This window comes from Gobio gobio (assembly GCF_949357685.1).
Source record: "Gobio gobio genome assembly, chromosome: 23".
NCBI lineage: Eukaryota > Metazoa > Chordata > Actinopteri > Cypriniformes > Gobionidae > Gobio > Gobio gobio.
The window spans coordinates 2,846,847-2,870,420 of NC_137119.1; the positions used below are offsets into that span (position 1 = coordinate 2,846,847).

The 23,574-nt window shown below is 39.0% G+C and overlaps 2 protein-coding genes across 4 annotated transcripts in view; both read left to right on the forward strand.

Moving 5' to 3' along the window:
- The window catches only part of impa2 (inositol monophosphatase 2), a 246,568-nt gene that overhangs the window by 109,288 nt on the left and 113,706 nt on the right, over positions 1 to 23,574 (forward strand). The gene's annotated exons all lie outside the window — the stretch shown is intronic.
- Positions 1 to 23,574, forward strand: part of piezo2a (piezo-type mechanosensitive ion channel component 2a) — a 333,058-nt gene that overhangs the window by 86,118 nt on the left and 223,366 nt on the right. For all 3 annotated transcript variants that reach the window (XM_079805932.1, XM_079805930.1, XM_079805931.1), the window contains one exon: positions 9,213 to 9,338. In XM_079805932.1, the coding sequence (XP_079662058.1) occupies positions 9,213 to 9,338 (126 nt within the window). The remainder of the gene's footprint in view (positions 1 to 9,212; positions 9,339 to 23,574) is intronic.

Below are 23,574 nucleotides of genomic sequence, written 5' to 3' on the forward strand. Positions count from 1 at the left end.
GCGGTTACATTCACTGATCGGGTCGGCCAAGTAATACAAAAATAACATTCCTTTCTTGCGTGTGTGTGTACGGTTCGCGGTTACATTCACCGATCGGGTTAACCAAGTAATATAAAAATAACATTACTTTCTGGCGCGTGTGCGCGCGTGTGTGTGTATGGGTCGCGGTTATTCACTGATCGGGTCGGCCAAGTAATATAAAATTGACATTCCTTTCTTGCGCGTGTGTGTGTGTGTGTGTGTACGGTTTGCGGTTACATTCACTGATCGGGTTAACCAAGTAATATAAAAATAACATTACTTTCTTGACCTAAACCTACAACCTAAAACTAACAAAATATCGACGTCTAATAATGTTAGAATTTGACTTTATGTGGACGTTGGGTTTTGGTCTTCATAGGCCTACCTCATGACTGAATGTCATTATCTGACGTCAATATGGCGTTGGCTCAACGTTGGCTTTTGGTTAGTTAATACCACAACCTAAAACCAACTAAAGATCAACGTCTAATGATGTTAGAATTTGATGTTGTGTGGACGTTACCATTATGACATCAAGGAGAAGTTGGGTTTTGTTCGTCATACCTCATGACTAAATGTCAGTATCTGACGTCAATATGGCGTTGGTTTGAGACATTGGCTCAATGTTGGATTTTGGTTAGTTAATATCACAACCTAAAACTAACAAAATATCAACGTCCAATAATGTTAGAATTTGACTTTGTGTGGACGTTGGGTTTTGGTCATCATAGGCCTACCTCATGACTAAAAGTCAGTATCTGACGTCAATATGGAGTTGGTTTGAGACGTTGGCTCAACGTTGGATTTTGGTTACTTTACAACACAACCTAAAAACAACAAAATATCAACTTCTAATGATGTTAGAATTTGATGTTGTGTGGACGTTACCATTATGACATCAAGGAGACGTTGGGTTTTGGTCGTCATACCTCATGACTAAATGTCAGTATCTGACGTCAATTTGGTGTTGGTTTGAGACGTTGGATTTTGGTTACTTTACAACACAACCTAAAAACAACACAATATCAACCTGTCACCTGATGTCGCAACCAAAATGTAACTTTTCAACCCAACTTGGGTTGTTTTTAGCATTTTTTTGAGTGCACACATTACACGCTCATATATTATGTTAACACAAACTTTTATCTTGGATGTGATTAATCGCGATTAATCGATTTGACAGCACTTGACCCCAATCATTTGTACTGTATGTACTCTGCAACTAATAGAGCTCTTACAGGAGCGAAGGACATGGACTCTTTCTCTCAAACAATAAAGATGCACCACACATTTTGACCATTACGTACCGCATGCAAACACTGAGACCCATTCAGTCGGCTGAAATGGATGAAGTGGCTCATCAGGGAAAAGAATAATGAGAAACTGTGGCCAAACGGCACGCAGACGCGACGTGCCAACAGAGCAGCCTTTAGTACTCCGCCGCTAAATAACAAACACATCTGGTCCATATTTGCGCTTCCTGTGCCAGTATCGCCTTTCTGCCGTGGTGGGGCTTTAGCTCAGTTCTGCTTTTAAAAACTGCAGCTCATAATGGCTTCAATGCACAGCGCGACTGATCCTCGCTCTCCGTTTGCTCGTCATCCGCACATATTCAATCCACTGAACTGATGACTGTTTTTTTCATCACTCTACACACTCAGGCAAGGATTAATCTTGACAGAAACTATGACCAGGAATCAACATGCAAGTGATTTGCCCGTTTGGTTGAGCGTCTTCTAATTAGACTAATTGCCTGAACACACAGTAAAACAGTGTGGCATGAGCAGACCTGTAAAACATTTTCATAACAGCAAACCACTGTAAAGATCGTAAAATCTTGGCAGACTTGCTTGGCAACGATCCTCAGGTGGTTTAGGAATGATTATCATTAGGTGTTAATACATTGATGGACACAAGTGCTCCAAAAATTAATGTCTTCTTTCCTCACACACAGTTTTTAAAACGGACGAGCTGAAACTTGATTACGTAATTTCTTTTAAAACCCCATGATGACTTCCTTTAAATGTTTTATTAAAATAGCCCGTAACTTTTGTCTAGCCGTGAAAGTTAAAGACTGTACATTTTAAACATACATTACACTCTAAAAAACCAATTGGGTTGTTTTAACCTAGCGATTGGGTTGTTTTGAGCAGACATTTAACCCGATCGCTGAGTTAAAACAACCCATTTGCTGGGTTAGTCCATTTTCAACCCACCTTGTTAACCCAGCATTTTTTAGCGTGTACCATTTAACAAATATAGCTAAGCGCAAAACGACACACGCAAGCATGGCTGGGAGCTTCATAAAAATTGCAACAATAAACAATTAATTAAATATTATTTCAGGCAAAATGGCTGAAAAATCACAAGTATAATCACTGTAATATGGTTAAATTGGTTATCACTTTCGACCAATAGGTGGCGCTATTATCAAATTATTATAGTGTGGTCAGTGTGAGGTGACAATGACACACAGAAAGTTTGGTGTCAATATGCCAAAGCGTTGCAGAGGAAAGCTTTTGATAACGTTTTGCCGGCATGGTTCGAAAAAGTAGGTTTTCAAAGAAATTCAACATGGCGGACAGGAACTTAAAACATAATTGGTATCATTGTTCTCGGCATGACCCAAGGAATCTATCAAGACCAGTTTCATTAAAATCGGCAAAATTAATCAAAAGTTATTTGCATTTTTGGAAATTTTATTACAACTTTTATTACGCTGTCTTGAAATCGAGTACCTTTAAGGCATGGTCCTGATGACACATACTGAGTTCTGTAACGATACGCTAATGCGCTAAAATATAACATTTTAAAACAAAATACTGTACTGTACTTAGTGCTAATTTCACGTTTTGTTCAATTACAGCGCCACCAAGTGATGCAATCCCACTGCTTTTTTTATGTGTCCTCTGAGTGCGCTCATATAAGGGTCCCAAATTCCATGAAGATATCTCATTTCGTTTAGGAGTTATAGAAACTTATATTGATGAGCATATAATAAAATGCCCCGTGTCCGACTTTGATTGCATTATTTGCCATTTACAATCATTGGTTTCGTCTCGATTGGAATAACCATTTCGAAAATATTCGTGAAAGTTTTTTTAAACGCTAAATCACAACGTCGGACAAACCGTAAGGCGAAACATAGCATGTTTGGTATCGTTGGACTCGGCAAGGATTCAGGAATCTAACGAGATGTCTGTTGTGAAAATACATCAACCGAATTTACAAGCATGTAAATATTTATTAGGCTTACAAAATTCAAAATTGCCGATATGGGAAATTTGGGTGAGATTCGACTCAGAATGCCGCCCCGAACACACGATAACTTTATGATTTTTAGGCAAACTGTTCAGAAGTTATATGCAAAAATAGCCATTTGTCATATCTCCGGACCAGTAGGTGGTGCTATGCCAAAATATAGCATGTAGCCTCAGGTCATGCTTGTGATGATGTGTACCAAGTTTGGTCTGAATACACAAAAAAATTGTGGAGATATAGCCTCGCGTCCAAAATTGGCGTGTTCTTCATCAAATTAGTTTGCGCTTTATTTAAGAACGATTGGGTTTATCAAAAAGCTTTTAACAACTTTTTGTCATCATGGTCAGAAGATGATCTGATTTGATTTTCGTGAAAATAGGACAAACCGTCTAAGAGGAAAATATTATGTCTCTATCCCTTGCGGTTCAAAAGTTATTAGCATAAATGTAAGTGAAACTTTGGACAGTTGGTGGCGCTAGAGGGTTTGGATAGTTTGGAGATTTAATGTTTTTAAAAAGAAGTCTAATTAAGTATTTATCAGAGTGAAACCCCTAGTTTTAACTTCATTGACATGTCTGTGACATTTTTCTAATCCTTTCTGAAAGTTTGCTAACTCCATGACGAGGCCTTGTTCTACTTCCTAACGTTTTCATAAATTGATTTACGGCGTGCTACGGAAACAGACGGTGTCTGAGGACTGATACCTAATATTTCACTGAAACCCACGGGGAAAGAAACGATCCGCTCTCATTACCTCTGATATGTTGAATATGACTGTAAGTGTGCTCTTGTGAATTAATGAGCGCTGCATTTAATCAAAAGAGACTAATATCATGCATACTATCATCTGTAACGTTTCAGACCTCGTGTTCTACCTCACAGATGCTATGTGTTAGAAAGCCTTCAAACATGAACTAAATCCATGCAGAAAGTAGGGCTTTGATTCGTGATATTATCTGTCCAGAATTGCCAATTAAATGAAGCACATATTGGTTTGCATATGATGCCATTTCCTCACTTGGGCCGGATGGGTTGTGGGTGTTTTTGAACATGTTTGATGCTATCGGTGTCATTCCCAGCGTCCCACTCTATCAAGAAGCTTTTGTTCCTTTGATGGTGGACCAACATCCACCCAGCCCAAATCCTTCTCTTCTATCATAAAGCATGTTTATGTAGCATTATGCATAAATCAACAGCCGTTTCGACCCTATAACATGCATTACTCACAGCATTGTTTCATTTGGATCTTTCTGAAAATGGCCACGGCTCTGAACTCACACTGATCCTCAATGATGAACAGGCCAAACACTGCCAAACATATCAACACTAAATGAATGCTGAGAGAGAGCGAGAGAGAGAGAGAGAGACCTGTAATACGAGGGTGAATTTCCGCTAATAGCCGTGGATTACGGCGCTCTTTCCTGTTAAGAGCAGAACGACAGCTTCAACTCTGTGAACTTTCACCCTGACATGTTGAATTCTTGAATTTCCTACAGCGTCTGCCGGACTAATACCATATGAATCTGCAGTATTACAAGTCATCAAGCCCTTCTTACTCTGTAAGAATTACGAAAACTTTTTGACATGTTTATGAAAATTCTCAAGTTCCACAGATTTCAACAGGAAAGTCTTCAACTTTGACATATAATGTCCAAAACGGCGTACTCTCTTGAGCAGTGTTGGGGTCACGCATTACAAGTAACTTGAGTTATGTAATCAGATTACTTGTTTAAAGGATTAGTTATTTATTTTTAGTAAAGAAAAAAATTAGAGGACTAAGTTGTTAGACTAGACTGTGCACTCATATGCATGTCCTAATCAGTGTTGGGCACGTTACTTTAAAAAAGTAATTAGTTATAGTTACTAGTTACTTCTTACAAATAGTAACTGAGTTACATCATTATAAAAAGTAACTAATTACCAGGGAAAGTAATTAATGTGTACTTTTTTCTTTTTCTTCAAATGTTCAAATATGTCAAATAACTTGAATGCCCCCAATATTAAATATGTTAAATGAATGAATTGGACACTAAATAGAATAAATTATTATTATAAAACATTGTACATTAATGTACACTATTGTAATGTTGCTGTGGGACAATGTTAGCCTGGTTAAAACCAGACCATTCTCAGTAGTAACTGAGTTATGGTCTGGCAAAGCTTCATAGACAAATCATTTCCAAAGGGGCGTCACCTACGGGCGTCGCTCAAATGCCTCTCGGCGCAATTGGATAGACCTAAAACCAATCAGAGCGATGAGGGAGATGACGTATGCAGAGCGACGGAGAAACATCTGAGACTCTGGCCGTTTCTCAATATGCGTTCTTGTCTGTACTTGTGTTCTCAAATAGGAAATGTCCCCGGTTTCCATTTCAGAAATCTGGTCACCTTACCTAAAGCTCAAACTGTAGAGCATGGCGCTAGCAACGCCAAGGTCATGGGTTCGATTCCCAGGGAAAGCAAGAACTGACTAAATGTAAAATGTGTACCTTGAATGCAATGTAAGTCGCTTTGGATAAAAGCGTCTGCCAAATGCATAAATGTAAATGTAAATGTGTACAGAATCTGCTTCACTGTCGCTGCGCTGTCGTCATCGTGTAAAGCCCGCCTCAACGTTTCTGATTGGTGCCTCGATTTCTGGGGCTTAGAAATGGGTTTGAATGGGCTCTTTGCCAGACTACTTGCAGAGCAAATCTAAATTTGCCGGAAGTTGTCCGGGTTTTCCCAGGCTAGGACAATGTGAGAGACACCTATCAAATTCAATACATTATTGTAAATATTATCAGTAGGCCTACTATAGTGTAAATATTGTGTAAATATTATCAGTAGACCTACTATAGTGTAAATATTATCAGTAGGCCTACTATAGTGTAAATATTGTGTAAATATTATCAGTAGACCCACTATAGTGTAAATATTGTGTAAATATTATCAGTAGACCTACTATAGTGTAAATATTGTGTAAATATTATCAGTAGACCTACTATAGTGTAAATATTATCAGTAGACCTACTATAGTGTAAATATTGTGTAAATATTATCAGTAGACCTACTATAGTGTAAATATTGTGTAAATATTATCAGTAGACCTACTATAGTGTAAATATTGTGTAAATATTATCAGTAGACCTACTATAGTGTAAATATTGTGTAAATATTATCAGTAGACCTACTATAGTGTAAATATTATCAGTAGGCCTACTATAATGTAAATATTGTGTAAATATTATCAGTAGACCTACTATAGTGTAAATATTGTGTAAATATTATCAGTAGACCTACTATAGTGTAAATATTGTGTAAATATTATCAGTAGACCTACTATAATGTAAATATTGTGTAAATATTATCAGTAGACCTACTATAGTGTAAATATTGTGTAAATATTATCAGTAGACCTACTATAGTGTAAATATTGTGTAAATATTATCAGTAGACCTACTATAGTGTAAATATTGTGTAAATATTATCAGTAGACCTACTATAGTGTAAATATTGTGTAAATATTATCAGTAGACCTACTATAGTGTAAATATAGTGTAAATATTATCAGTAGACCTACTATAGTGTAAATATTATCAGTAGACCTACTATAGTGTAAATATTGTGTAAATATTATCAGTAGACCTACTATAGTGTAAATATTGTGTAAATATTATCAGTAGACCTACTATAGTGTAAATATTATCAGTAGGCCTACTATAATGTAAATATTGTGTAAATATTATCAGTAGACCTACTATAGTGTAAATATTGTGTAAATATTATCAGTAGACCTACTATAGTGTAAATATTGTGTAAATATTATCAGTAGACCTACTATAGTGTAAATATTGTGTAAATATTATCAGTAGACGTACTATAGTGTAAATATTATCAGTAGGCCTACTATAGTGTAAATAATATCAGTAGAACTACTATAGTGTAAATATTGTGTAAATATTATCAGTAGGCCTACTATAGTGTAAATATTGTGTAAATATTATCAGTAGACGTACTATAGTGTAAATATTGTGTAAATATTATCAGTAGACCTACTATAGTGTAAATATTATCAGTAGACCTACTATAGTGTAAATATTGTGTAAATATTATCAGTAGACGTACTATAGTGTAAATATTGTGTAAATATTATCAGTAGACCTACTATAGTGTAAATATTATCAGTAGACGTACTATAGTGTAAATATTGTGTAAATATTATCAGTAGACCTACTATAGTGTAAATATTATCAGTAGGCCTACTATAGTGTAAATATTGTGTAAATATTATCAGTAGACCTACTATAGTGTAAATATTGTGTAAATATTATCAGTAGACCTACTATAGTGTAAATATTATCAGTAGGCCTACTATAGTGTAAATATTGTGTAAATATTATCAGTAGACCTACTATAGTGTAAATATTGTGTAAATATTATCAGTAGACCTACTATAGTGTAAATATTATCAGTAGACCTACTATAGTGTAAATATTATCAGTAGGCCTACTATAGTGTAAATATTATCAGTAGACCTACTATAGTGTAAATATTGTGTAAATATTATCAGTAGACCTACTATAGTGTAAATATTGTGTAAATATTATCAGTAGACCTACTATAGTGTAAATATTATCAGTAGACCTACTATAGTGTAAATATTGTGTAAATATTATCAGTTGGCCTACTATAGTGTATATATTGTGTAAATATTATCAGTAGACGTACTATAGTGTAAATATTGTGTAAATATTATCAGTAGGCCTACTATAGTGTAAATATTATCAGTAGACCTACTATAGTGTAAATATTGTGTAAATATTATCAGTTGGCCTACTATAGTGTATATATTGTGTAAATATTATCAGTAGACGTACTATAGTGTAAATATTGTGTAAATATTATCAGTAGGCCTACTATAGTGTAAATATTGTGTAAATATTATCAGTAGGCCTACTATAGTGTAAATATTGTGTAAATATTATCAGTAGACCTACTATAGTGTATATATTGTGTAAATATTATCAGTAGAACTACTATAGTGTATATATTGTGTAAATATTATCAGTAGACGTACTATAGTGTATATATTGTGTAAATATTATCAGTAGAACTACTATAGTGTATATATTGTGTAAATATTATCAGTAGACCTACTATAGTGTATATATTGTGTAAATATTATCAGTAGAACTACTATAGTGTATATATTGTGTAAATATTATCAGTACTACTCCTTTGGTAGTGGAGCTCACGTTATCTCCTGGGTTTTTAGCCACTAATTTTGTGGCGGCATGTGATGATGTGAGGCTTCATTAGATTAGAAATACTGGCCACAGATGTGGAGAGACTCTTTCTTCCTGGGCATAAGTTGCACGTCACATAAACATTCTTACCTTTCACCTCAACGAGGGAAAAGTAGCGCTTATACTTCCAGTTTGCGAAAGCTACCTTTGAGTCGTTGGACTTGCCATCGCTCTGACTCCTCCTGGTCGTTGGTGTGTGTGACTGTGCATATGCGTGTGTGTCATAGGTGTGTGTGTGTGTGTGTGTGTGTGAACTCAACCTATCAACCTCAACCTTGTCTCCCACCCACCAATCATCATCAGTTATGTGTACCACCCCCGCACTCACACACACACACACACACACACACACACACACACACACACACACACACACACACACACACACACACACACACACACACACACACACACACACACACACACACACACACACACACACACACACACACACACCCACACCAATCAACCAGAGAAAAAAAACATTGCAGGTCCGACTGCCAGAGAGCCTGTTCGGATGAAAACTGCTTCAGTGAGCTCAATTATAGTAACGCCGCATTTTATTCTCAGTAACGTTATCTATAACGCCGTTATTCCCATCACTGGTCCTAATGTAATGTTTTTATGCTTTTTGTTCTCCAGGCCACACGGGGCGCTTGCTGAAATCCCTGTGTCTCACCAGTATGACGTTCCTGCTGCTGCATCTCATCTTCCAAATCACAATCAACAGCCTCCTAGCAGGAGACAACATTGAGCCCGACTTCAACTGTGAGTACTAACATTTCACTACAGCTCATTAAACCAGGCTAATTTAATGCCTCTTTTCACAAGATGTAAAACAAGCATCTGATGTCCCCAGAGTGTGTGTGAAGTTTCAGCTCAAAATACCCCACAGATCATTTTCTATAGCATGTTAAAATTGTCACTTTTTGAGGGTGAGCAAAAACGAGACGTTTTTGTGTGTGTTCCTTTAAATGCAAATGAGCTGCTGCTCCCCTTGACTCGTTGTAGTCCCTCTCAGCCGTTTGTTGTAGTCCTTAAAAAAAGAGATTTCTGTAAGAGAAAATATCTCCCTTTGCTCTGAACTTTGAGCGTTGTAACTTTGCAGATGTTGTTTATGCTCAAACAGCGACACTACACACTCACTAAAGCTACACAAGTCTAATCATAATCAAACCGTCCTTTAAGGCCAGTTCACACCAGCACAAATGTCCAGTTTTCATGTGCGACCAATGTGAAAAATACAGCAGATTCACTCTCTGACAGTAGGTGGCGCTAATGGAAAAATAGAAATACAGCGGTTACCCCGGTGCATAAAACACTGAGAAACACTGATTCACATGTTTTCAAAAGGCTGTTCAGATTTTTGCATGCAATTTAAAAGACATTAGAAATTAGAAAATTAAAATGATGCAGTGACGGCATGCAAATGTTCATTTCTGGCTGACAAATTTAAATTTGTATTGCACCAAGCTGACCCAAGGCACTATGTTTGGCAGAGCCGTTTACACATCACATATTAGTTATAAAAGCACATGCTCACAAAATTAATTCGCCACTTAAACGGTTAGTTCACCCAAAAATGAAAATTCTGTCATTAATTCCTCACCCTCATGTCATTGGACACCCGTCAGACCTCCGTTCATCTTCAGACACAAATGAAGGTATTTTAGTGTAAAGCTGATGCTGAGAAAGGCTTCAGATAGGCCTCCATTGGTATTCAGTACATTTACACTCACAAGACCCATAAAAGGCACTTAAAACGTCGTTACAAAGTCCATCTCACCACAGTGACTCTACAATAATTTTACGAAGCGACGACAATAGTTTTTGTGCGCAAAAAAAATCTAAATAACACCTTTATCCAGCTTGTTCTTGTCTTCCGTGTGTGCCTCCACGACGCATGCGCGAGAATATGACGCAGCGCCAGAGTTCGGGAATCCATGAAATGCTCACTTTAGCCCCATTTTGAGAACTACGCCGAGACCTAAAGCACGATCAATGTAGAATTCAACAGCTGAGATACGCGCGTCTTCCTCTGCTCGTAAACAAATCTCTTCTGGGTCATGTGTCCGAACGCCGGATCTGCTCATATTCTCACGCATGCGTCGTGGAGACACACACGGAAGACAAGAACAAGCTGGATAAAGGTGTTATTTAGAATTTTTTTTGTGCACAAAAACTATTGTCGTCGCATTGTAAAATTATTGTAGAGTCACTGTGGTGAGATGGACTTTGTAACGACGTTTTTAGAGCCTTTTATGGGTCTTGTGAGTGTAAATGTACTGAATGCCAATGGAGGCCTATCTGAAGCCTTTCTCAGCATCAGATTTACACTAAAATATCTTCATTTGTGTCTGAAGATGAACGGAGGTCTGACGGGTGTCGAACGACATGAGGGTGAGGAATTAATGACAGAATTTTCATTTTTGGGTGAACTAACCCTTTAAACCATGAAAATGGGAAACCAGTAATAATGTGAATGCATGGTCGAGTCTCAAGTCTGATTTTTGTAAATCACATAGTCGGCAATTAGTACGCCTGCTTAAGCCCATCTAGTGCATTTTGAAACTGCTGAGCTGGACGAAGGTGACCTGAGGTCAAAACACACGGCTGGATCATGTTACCCCGACACAACATCTCAAGCAGAACCCCAGACCGTAACTGGGCCCTCGGCCCGACCAGACCCGCTCACAACGCTCGCCACTTTCTCCAAGCGTAAAAGCCACAACATCTGTGTTCAAGATGGAGATAAACGTATTCTGAATAGTGGAGGACCTTTCCTGACAGAACCGTCTCAAACATGAGATCCGCTCTTCTGTCAGTTTGCTAAATGAGGATAGAAGAGGCAAATGCTTGATTGAGCGTGTCTTGCTCTGTCTATAATGATGTGAGGCTGTGGTCTCAGTTTGTCCAATTATTTGAAGACAAGGGGAGAAACCTTACATTTGGTGAAATTACACCCTTCACTTCTGTAAACAGGATCTGTAAATTCAATTTATTAGATTTTTAAAATATTTTTATTTCACAATACCATTCAAAAGTTTGAGGTCGATAAGATTATTCATGTTTTTTTAAAGAAGTCAGCCCAGATCACAAAAATATATTCCAAGAACGTTTTGTTAAAGGTGCAGTGTGTAGTATTTATGAGGATCTAATGACAGAAATGCAATATAATACACATAACCATGTTTTCAGTGGAGTATAAAGACCTTACATAATGAGCCGTTATGTTTTTATTAGCTTAGAATGAGCCGTTTCCATCTACACAAACCGCGGGTCCCTTACAGTGAAGCCGCCATTTTGCGTTGCCATGTTTCTACAGTGGCCCTAAAGGGACAAACTTCTCTACAGAGCACTAGTCACTCTCTGATGTCTCACACGACCACATGTTTGTCCTGTGTGGGCCACCGTAGCTTCTCTATGTGCTCCGAAAGGGAGGGGTGAGCGGGTGCAATTCACAACCTCACCACTAGATGCCGCTAAAACTTACACACTGCACCTTAAACATTCCCATTAAGTTATGAAATGTTTTTTCTGAGTGTTCAAAACGTCCAATTTATAACATATTTTTTTCTTGGTTATATGAACCATAAGGAAACATTACATTGTATTATTCTTCAAACATTATTGAAATGTTACTTTTGAATGTTCTCTGAAGTTACATTGAAAAAATGTAAGTAGATCTTAACTCCAGTAAAGCAGTGTAATATATTCCTCCAGTGTAGATCAGCTGTTCTCTGTGTGAATATACAGTAAAGTGTGATTTATTCCTGTGATCAAATCTGAATTACTCCAGTCTTCAGTGTCACATGACCCTTCACTAATCATTCTCATATCAACACACTTTTATGATTATTATCAATGTCTTTCAGAATTCTTTGATGAATAGAAAGCATTTATTTGAAACAATGTAAACACCTTATCACTTTTGATCCATTTAATGTATCATTTCTGAATAAAATTATTCATTTCTTTTAAAAATAAATAGCATACATACCTTTTTTGGCCCCACTTTTATATTAGGTGGCCTTAACTACTATATACTTACATCAAAAAATAAGTACAATGTACTTACTGTGTTCATATTGTATTGCAAAACACTTTTGCTGATATTGAGGTGGGATACGGGTAGGGTTAGGGACAGGTGTGGGTCAGTTTAAGGGTAGGGTTAGGGACAGGTGTGGGTCAGTTTAAGGGTAGGGTTAGGGACAGGTGTGGGTCAGTTTAAGGGTAGGGTTAGGGACAGGTGTGGGTCAGTTTAAGGGTAGGGTTAGGGACAGGTGTGGGTCAGTTTAAGGGTAGGGTTAGGGACAGGTGTGGGTCAGTTTAAGGGTAGGGTTAGGGACAGGTGTGGGTCAGTTTAAGGGTAGGGTTAGGGACAGGTGTGGGTCAGTTTAAGGGTAGGGTTAGGGACAGGTGTGGGTCAGTTTAAGGGTAGGGTTAGGGACAGGTGTGGGTCAGTTTAAGGGAAGGGTTAGGGACAGGTGTGGGTCAGTTTAAGGGTAGGGTTAGGGACAGGTGTGGGTCAGTTTAAGGGTAGGGTTAGGGACAGGTGTGGGTCAGTTTAAGGGTAGGGTTAGGGACAGGTGTGGGTCAGTTTAAGGCAGTGTTTCTCAAACTTTTTCTGCCATTCCCCACTTTGGAGGTAGTGAAGGGTTCCGAGCCCCACCTGTCCCCAATCGCCCCAACAAAGTTTTTCCAAACTATCGGTATTGGCATTTATGATGGCCGATAAATTAATATTTGACAAAATTATAAAAACGGAAGAAACACCGCTCAACCACATTATGACTGTTGGCGTTTCATAGTTTTTATACATTTTATTTATCAGAACTTTGTTATTTTTATGTTCCTCTGTTCTGTTGTGACCATACTGCAGTTTAAAAATAAATTCAGCCGATATATCAGACGAACTTGACAAACTTGCTTACCATGTCATCAAATCTAATAATCCAATTATCAAATATGTGTTAGTGAGTGTGTTTAAAACCTTTATTTAAAACCATTTAAAACCTTTCATAAATGATCTTGATTTTGATCTATAACGTGAGATGGGCGCCTATGTTTGTTTGCGTCGCAGTTCAGAGAGTCCTGTCAGTCGGATTTGCGTGAATTTATCAGTTTCTCCCGAAACACATGTAAGTAAGTGACCGGTGAACTGGGAGAAGAATAGAGTAAACTTTTTAGTTACTTACACTATGTGTATCTGATATGAATAAAACGTTGGCAAATTATTTTTGAATGGATTGTTATTGCTGCTTCCAGTGACACCAGTGTGTAGGCCTATTTTACATTTACATTTAGTCATTTAGCAGACGCTTTTATCCAAAGCGACTTACAAATGAGAGCAATAGAAGCAACTACAACAGTCAGAGGCTACAGTATGCAAGTGCTGTAACAAGTCTCAGTTAATCTAACACAGAACACATAGGATTTTTTTTTTTTTTTTTTTTTTTTAAATAAATTAGACAGACAGAAAAATGAATAGAATGTTAAGTGCTATTCTTGATTGGTCAGGTGCTGCTGGAAGAGATGCGTCTTTAGATGTTTTTTGAAAATGGCTACAGACTCGGCTGCTCGAATTGAGATAGGCAGGTCATTCCACCAGGTGGGGGCAGTCCAGGAAAAGGTCCGTGACAGTGATTTCATGCCTCTCTGGTATGGCACCACAAGGCGTCGTTCACTGGTAGAACGCAAACTCCTGGAGGGTGTGTATGTCTGAACAAGCGAGTTAAGGTAAATTGGTGCAGAGCCAGTGGTTGCTTTGAAGGTTGTTGATTTTACAAAGTGGTTGATTTTACAAACTCTAAATATATTGTTTTACTAGTAGGCCTACTTATGTGTATTTAAATGTTTGAAACCTAAAATAAACTTTATGTGGTTGAAAACAATGCATGATATGTCAAGTCACCTTCATTTATTTAGCGCTTTTTACAACACGGATTGCTTCAAAGCTTTATAATCGGAAATAGGCTACATTTTGCTTTAGAAGAAAAGCTAAAGTAGGTTTTTTATTATTATTATCAAGCACTGAGCGAGTGCTTTTATTGTCAAGCACTGAGGCCCTAGCCTGGCCCGTGTCCGACAGCTTATCAAAATTTTCAGCCTGAGTCCGACTGAAGCCCGTGTTTTTTTTCCTTCTATTTTTTATCCTCCCTATTAGGCCTACACATTGTTGCATCCATTAAAATAGTTCAGTTTTGTTTTTAATGTCATAGTTATATTTTGTTTCGTTTCTTTATTAAGTTAATTTAGAAAAATGTTTGAAGCATTTTTTTGTTTTAATTAAAGTTTTTTTTTTTTTTTTAAGTAACAGCGGCCAGCGGCCGACAGTGAGTTAACCACATGTTTGATCAATTTAGCCTCTCAAATCAACACTGGACTTGTCATTTCATGGTCTTGTGTTTTCACCAGCGCAGCACATCTCATCTCAGGTGCACCGAAATAAAAATCCCACATGTGGGATCGCTCAAAAGGGTAATAAAGATGGGCTCAAAAATGACCACATTTCCTCCCGCTTGTCGCGCCCCACCTGTCGCGTCTCTATTCCCCACCAGTGGGGCGCGCCCCACACTTTGAGTAAAGCTGGTTTAAGGGAAGGGTTAGGGACAGGTGTGGGTCAGTTTAAGGGTAGGGTTAGGGACAGGTGTGGGTCAGTTTAAGGGTAGGGTTAGGGACAGGTGTGGGTCAGTTTAAGGGTAGGGTTAGGGACAGGTGTGGGTCAGTTTAAGGGTAGGGTTAGGGACAGGTGTGGGTCAGTTTAAGGGTAGGGTTAGGGACAGGTGTGGGTCAGTTTAAGGGTAGGGTTAGGGACAGGTGTGGGTCAGTTTAAGGGTAGGGTTAGGGACAGGTGTGGGTCAGTTTAAGGGAAGGGTTAGGGACAGGTGTGGGTCAGTTTAAGGGTAGGGTTAGGGACAGGTGTGGGTCAGTTTAAGGGTAGGGTTAGGGACAGGTGTGGGTCAGTTTAAGGGAAGGGTTAGGGACAGGTGTGGGTCAGTTTAAGGGTAGGGTTAGGGACAGGTGTGGGTCAGTTTAAGGGTAGGGTTAGGGACAGGTGTGGGTCAGTTTAAGGGTAGGGTTAGGGACAGGTGTGGGTCAGTTTAAGGGTAGGGTTAGGGATAGGTGTGGGTCAGTTTAAGGGTAGGGTTAGGGACAGGTGTGGGTCAGTTTAAGGGTAAGGTTAGGGACAGGTGTGGGTCAGTTTAAGGGTAGGGTTAGGGACAGGTGTGGGTCAGTTTAAGGGAAGGGTTAGGGACAGGTGTGGGTCAGTTTAAGGGTAGGGTTAGGGACAGGTGTGGGTCAGTTTAAGGGTAGGGTTAGGGACAGGTGTGGGTCAGTTTAAGGGTAGGGTTAGGGACAGGTGTGGGTCAGTTTAAGGGTAGGGTTAGGGACAGGTGTGGGTCAGTTTAAGGGTAGGGTTAGGGACAGGTGTGGGTCAGTTTAAGGGTAGGGTTAGGGACAGGTGTGGGTCAGTTTAAGGGTAGGGTTAGGGACAGGTGTGGGTCAGTTTAAGGGTAGGGTTAGGGACAGGTGTGGGTCAGTTTAAGGGTAGGGTTAGGGACAGGTGTGGGTCAGTTTAAGGGTAGGGTTAGGGACAGGTGTGGGTCAGTTTAAGGGTAGGGTTAGGGACAGGTGTGGGTCAGTTTAAGGGTAGGGTTAGGGACAGGTGTGGGTCAGTTTAAGGGTAGGGTTAGGGACAGGTGTGGGTCAGTTTAAGGGAAGGGTTAGGGACAGGTGTGGGTCAGTTTAAGGGTAGGGTTAGGGACAGGTGTGGGTCAGTTTAAGGGTAGGGTTAGGGACAGGTGTGGGTAAGTTTAAGGGTAGGGTTAGGGACAGGTGTGGGTCAGTTTAAGGGAAGGGTTAGGGACAGGTGTGGGTCAGTTTAAGGGTAGGGTTAGGGACAGGTGTGGGTAAGTTTAAGGGTAGGGTTAGGGACAGGTGTGGGTCAGTTTATGGGTAGGGTTAGGGACAGGTGTGGGTCAGTTTAAGGGTAGGGTTAGGGACAGGTGTGGGTCAGTTTAAGGGTAGGGTTAGGGACAGGTGTGGGTCAGTTTAAGGGTAGGGTTAGGGACAGGTGTGGGTCAGTTTAAGGGTAGGGTTAGGGACAGGTGTGGGTCAGTTTAAGGGTAGGGTTAGGGACAGGTGTGGGTCAGTTTAAGGGTAGGGTTAGGGACAGGTGTGGGTCAGTTTAAGGGTAGGGTTAGGGACAGGTGTGGGTCAGTTTAAGGGTAGGGTTAGGGACAGGTGTGGGTCAGTTTAAGGGTAGGGTTAGGGACAGGTGTGGGTCAGTTTAAGGGTAGGGTTAGGGACAGGTGTGGGTCAGTTTAAGGGTAGGGTTAGGGACAGGTGTGGGTCAGTTTAAGGGAAGGGTTAGGGACAGGTGTGGGTCAGTTTAAGGGTAGGGTTAGGGACAGGTGTGTGTCAGTTTAAGGGAAGGGTTAGGGACAGGTGTGGGTCAGTTTAAGGGTAGGGTTAGGGACAGGTGTGGGTCAGTTTAAGGGTAGGGTTAGGGACAGGTGTGGGTCAGTTTAAGGGTAGGGTTAGGGACAGGTGTGGGTCAGTTTAAGGGTAGGGTTAGGGACAGGTGTGGGTCAGTTTAAGGGTAGGGTTAGGGACAGGTGTGGGTCAGTTTAAGGGTAGGGTTAGGGACAGGTGTGGGTCAGTTTAAGGGTAGGGTTAGGGACAGGTGTGGGTCAGTTTAAGGGTAGGGTTAGGGACAGGTGTGGGTCAGTTTAAGGGAAGGGTTAGGGACAGGTGTGGGTCAGTTTAAGGGTAGGGTTAGGGACAGGTGTGGGTCAGTTTAAGGGTAGGGTTAGGGACAGGTGTGGGTCAGTTTAAGGGAAGGGTTAGGGACAGGTGTGGGTCAGTTTAAGGGTAGGGTTAGGGACAGGTGTGGGTCAGTTTAAGGGTAGGGTTAGGGACAGGTGTGGGTAAGTTTAAGGGTAGGGTTAGGGACAGGTGTGGGTCAGTTTAAGGGAAGGGTTAGGGACAGGTGTGGGTCAGTTTAAGGGTAGGGTTAGGGACAGGTGTGGGTAAGTTTAAGGGAAGGGTTAGGGACAGGTGTGGGTCAGTTTAAGGGTAGGGTTAGGGACAGGTGTGGGTCAGTTTAAGGGTAGGGTTAGGGACAGGTGTGGGTCAGTTTAAGGGAAGGGTTAGGGACAGGTGTGGGTCAGTTTAAGGGTAGGGTTAGGGACAGGTGTGGGTCAGTTTAAGGGTAGGGTTAGGGACAGGTGTGGGTCAGTTTAAGGGTAGGGTTAGGGACAGGTGTGGGTCAGTTTAAGGGAAGGGTTAGGGACAGGTGTGGGTCAGTTTAAGGGTAGGGTTAGGGACAGGTGTGGGTCAGTTTAAGGGTAGGGTTAGGGACAGGTGTGGGTCAGTTTAAGGGAAGGGTTAGGGACAGGTGTGGGTCAGTTTAAGGGAAGGGTTAGGGACAGGTGTGGGTCAGTTTAAGGGAAGGGTTAGGGACAGGTGTGGGTCAGTTTAAGGGAAGGGTTAGGGACAGGTGTGGGTAAGTTTAAGGGTAGGGTTAAGGACAGGTGTGGGTCAGTTTAAGGGAAGGGTTAGGGACAGGTGTGGGTCAGTTTAAGGGTAGGGTTAGGGACAGGTGTGGGTCAGTTTAAGGGAAGGGTTAGGGACAGGTGTGGGTCAGTTTAAGGGTAGGGTTAGGGACAGGTGTGGGTCAGTTTAAGGGAAGGGTTAGGGACAGGTGTGGGTCAGTTTAAGGGTAGGGTTAGGGACAGGTGTGGGTCAGTTTAAGGGAAGGGTTAGGGACAGGTGTGGGTCAGTTTAAGGGTAGGGTTAGGGACAGGTGTGGGTCAGTTTAAGGGTAGGGTTAGGGACAGGTGTGGGTCAGTTTAAGGGAAGGGTTAGGGACAGGTGTGGGTCAGTTTAAGGGTAGGGTTAGGGACAGGTGTGGGTCAGTTTAAGGGTAGGGTTAGGGACAGGTGTGGGTCAGTTTAAGGGTAGGGTTAGGGACAGGTGTGGGTCAGTTTAAGGGAAGGGTTAGGGACAGGTGTGGGTCAGTTTAAGGGTAGGGTTAGGGACAGGTGTGGGTCAGTTTAAGGGTAGGGTTAGGGACAGGTGTGGGTCAGTTTAAGGGTAGGGTTAGGGACAGGTGTGGGTCAGTTTAAGGGAAGGGTTAGGGACAGGTGTGGGTCAGTTTAAGGGTAGGGTTAGCAGTGTAATTACAAATGTAACTACAGAAATTAGTTACAACCTAACCCTAACCCTAACCCTAACCCTAACCCTTACATGCAGGCTTTTTTTTTTTAAATGTAAGTACAATGTAAAAACAATAAGTGCATTGTATCAAATGGTTAATTAAAATGTTAGTACATAGTAGTTAAGGCCACCTAATATAAAGTGGGTCCATTTAATTTTGTTGAAGAAAAGGGTTTATGGTAAGATGAATGCAGTGGCTTTCTCTTTCTGGGTGCGCATGCAGATTTAAATGGAATCCAACCCTCATGGCTCATAAAAGCCAAAAACAACAGAGGGCGAATGAAAGACTCGGAGCCGAGCAGAGATAGAGCCTCTGAGATCTTCAGCCACATCTTCACGCCATGCATTACGCAAACCTTACATAAGCTCAGGCTCTTTTATTGTAAGCTCATGAAAACATATCATTACCCAATAATTTGATATAAAATAACTAAAAGGACTTTTATGACACGCAAGGAGCAGTGACTAAGCGTTCAAGAAACTGAAAACTGATCTTGAGTTTCGTAATAGATGGACGGCGCCAGCAAACTATTCATCTCTATATATATCACTATTCAGTCGCATTTCATTCATTTCAGCATTCGTTCTGAACTGCTTTAACAGAGACTCTCACACTTTGTTTTAGAGATAATATCTCATTTTATTTTACTGTTTTTTAATGTCTAAGAATCTCCCATCGACTGATTATTTTTTATTTAGTAACATGCAAACTAAAGGATTTCTGAGTTTTTGTATCTCATGCATATTTTCTCACAGTACTTTTCTCTATTTCTATTCAAATGGAATTTTATAACAGCAATGTATTTTTGTGGTAAACATTATATGACATTATACATGTACATTATACATGTGTTTTTACATTCCTTTAACTCAAAATAAGCAATTTTCATCTTTTTTTAATAAGTTTCATAAGATTCAACTCATTTTATTTCAGTTTTAAGTCAGTTTAATGCAATTTAAGTTGAAATTAATTAACCATCCAAGTTGATTGACCTTAAAAATTTAAGGCAGCAACTTTTATTTTTTATTTTTTTACAGTGAATAGCATTATATTGACAACAATCCAGGAGCATGAAACCTTAATATATTTGTTTACATTACCTTTAATGTATTCACACTATATAGCCAAAGGTTTTGTATTGTATCCGCTCTAATTCATCCCAAAGCTGTTCTATCGGGTTGAGGTCAGGACTCCAGTTCCTCCACCAAACTCCTCATCATGTCTTTATGGAGACGCTTTGAGCACTGGTGCATGCTGGGACAGGAAGGGGCCGTCCCCAAACTGGTCCCACAAAGTTGGGAGCATGAAATTGTCCAAAATGTCTTGGGGAAGCATTAAGAGTTCCTTTCACTGGAACTAACCCCTGAAAAACAACCCCACGCCATAATCCCCCCTCCACCAAACTTTACACTTGGCACAATGCAGTCAGGCAAGTCCCGTTCTCCTGGCAACCGCCAAACCCAGACTCGTCCATGGGATTGTCCGACAGAGAAGCGTGATTGGTCACTCAGAGAACACGTCTCCACTGCTCTAGAGTCCAGTGGCGGCACACTTTACCCCACTGCATCCCACACTTTGCATTGCACTTGGTGATGTGCGGCTTGGATGAGCAGCTCGGCCATTGAAACCCATTCCATGAAGCTCTACACACTGATCTAGAGCTCATCTGAAGGACACAGAAGTTTGGAGGTCTGGAGCTCTTGACATCTGTGACCCTCAGCATGCGCTGACCCCGCTCTGTGACCCTCAGCATGCGCTGACCCCGCTCTGTGACCCTCAGCATGCGCTGACCCCGCTCTGTGACCCTCAGCATGCGCTGACCCCGCTCTGTGACCCTCAGCATGCGCTGACCCCGCTCTGTGACCGTCAGCATGCGCTGACCCCGCTCTGTGACCCTCAGCATGCGCTGACCCCGCTCTGTGGCTGAGCTGCTGTTGTTCCCAATCACTTCCACTTTGTTATAATCCCACTAACAGTTGAGCGTGGAATATTTATGTGTGTAGAAGCCAACACACACAAACACACACACACACACACTCCTGAGAGCGGCCCATTCTCTCACTAATGTGTGTAGAAGCGTCTGCAGGCCTAGAGCTGGAGTTATACACCTGATGGCCTTCACTGTAAAAAAAAATCCCCGTAAAATTTACGGTAAAAAACCGGCAGCTGTGATTGCCAGAACTTTACCGTAAAAAAATCGGCAGTAACATTTTAGGTTTTTAGGGACAACACCATATAATTTAAAGGTTTATAATGTAATAATTACGGTTAAAAAAGGTTTTATTTTACAGTTCAAAACCGTATAATTTAAATGTTTATATTGTAATGATTATGTTTACACTGTAAACAATTTACGGTAAAAAAACATATTTCATTAACTGAAATAATGTTAAATTACCAACCTATTGAAATACTAATATCTGTGATGTACCTTTGATATATACGGACAACCACCAATCACAGCGGAGATGAGAATCACGTGATGAATCAAAGCTTTTAAGAGGACAATACTAATATATAGAAGAGCTCAGTGTCATTCACACAAACACTAAACACCATAAAACTTATTTAAAAAATGCAATAACATTAATTTAACAACGTCAGATGTAACATAAAACCCTAATGTACATAACTGATTAATAACAAAAAAGAAGAAACATAGTTATTGCAATGAAAATACATCAAATGCGAAGTGTCACGCTGGGAATTCTGGGAATGTCAATTTACGGGTTTTCACTGTAAATTATACAATGACTTGTTCTTTTTCACTTCCAAAAACTGTAAATTTAACAGTATTTTACTGTAAAATGAAATTAAATGTAAGGTTAGATCTATTACAGTTATTCACCGTATATAGTACGGATACTTTCTGTTAACCAATTAACTGTTTTTCACCGTAGCATTTTTACAGTAAAATACCGTTAAAATCACAATCATTTTTTACAGTGGATGAAGGGGTTGAACACCTGAACTACTTTTGGTAATAGTGTATTTTAAGCAGCATGTGACCATCACATGAACAAAATTAAAAAGCATTACTTCTGAAATTAACCATATACATTTTCATTTAACAGATGCTTTTATCCAAAGCCATACTCATAGTTTTAGATCAAGCCACAGAATTTATATTATAGTTTAGAGATGACCACAAAACTGTTTCATATCAACCGGATATGAAGTCAAACTCGACTGGAGGCAAGAGCATAAAGGAAAGCAAAACCCCTAATGAGGACCAGCTACATTTCTTCTGAATCTTTGCATGACGGCTTATTATGCATTTGCATTATTTGACATTTTTATAAAATAACCTTAACCATATTTGTTGCATGCATTGCAGAAAGTCATTTTTTCCCATCTCTTAATTCGCTATTTAATGTTCTGTGTTTTCTTCATGTCTTTATGATGCTTGTTTGTTTGTTTGGAGGTAATTTGAGACACAAAGGCTAATAATAAATACCATAAAAGTACTTTAACTTGTTATTTTCTTATGATCTTGCACTTCAGAGCGAATCTCTGAATCAGTTGAACTTGATTCGTGAAGTGAATCAACCGACTCACTGAGAAGAATCAGTTTATGATACTGATTCTTTTCAGTTGATTCACTTCACAAATCGGATTGATTTGGTTCTCAAGAATATAAGCTGATGTTATATGGAGGAAAAACAGTTGTAATATTGTGCGGAGACGTTGACATATGACTGATAAACTTCAGGAAGCTGATGTACAAACAAGAAGCACACATGTGTTTATCTGATCCGTCAGCATTCAACTCCTTTCCTCTGTTTTTCTGTCGGTCAGCCAAGGCCATGCGTCGAGTGTCTGTATGAAGTCAGTGTGAACTATACTCAAATATGCATTGTTTAGTAATGCCTGATCTGAGATCAGCTCTTCCTCCAGTAGCACTTACTTCCTGTGCTCTTTAATGCGTAAGAACTGACTCTAGAACAGTAGCAGGTGATCCAGACCCGTCAGGAGAAAGGAAACAGCAGCTGCAGATGTGGAACATTTGACAACCAGTTCATTTTTAACAATATACAAATTCATGTAATAAATCATTTGAAACCTGACAAATCCTTTTGGAAAATATTTTGCTTTAAAAGTGGTGTTTATGCTATAATTCTTTATAATAAATATAATATAATATAATATAATATCAAATATAATATAATATAATATAATATAATACAATATAATATAATAATATAAAATATAAGTAATATATAATATAATAAATATAATATAATTCATATATAATATAATATAATAAATATAATATAGTAATATAATATAATTAATATATAATATAATAAATATAATATAATTAATATATAATATAATATAATTAAAATATATAATATAGTAATTTAATATAATAGATATAATATAATATATATAATATAATAAATATAATATAATATAATTAATATATAATATAATATAGTAATATAATGTAATTAATATAATATATAATATAATATAATATAATTAATATATAATATAATATAGTAATATAATGTAATTAATATAATATATAATATAATATAATATAATTAATATATAATATAATATAGTAATATAATGTAATTAATATAATATATAATATAATATAACAGTAATATCAATAATTTAATATAATTAATATAATATAATGTAAATATATAACATTATGCATGAAATGCATGAAAATAATTTAAATAGTTGTTATTTAATTATAAAAAATGTGCTGTTGATATAAATTGTTTCCGTCTAGTAAAATAAAAAAGGTAATTATATTTCTTG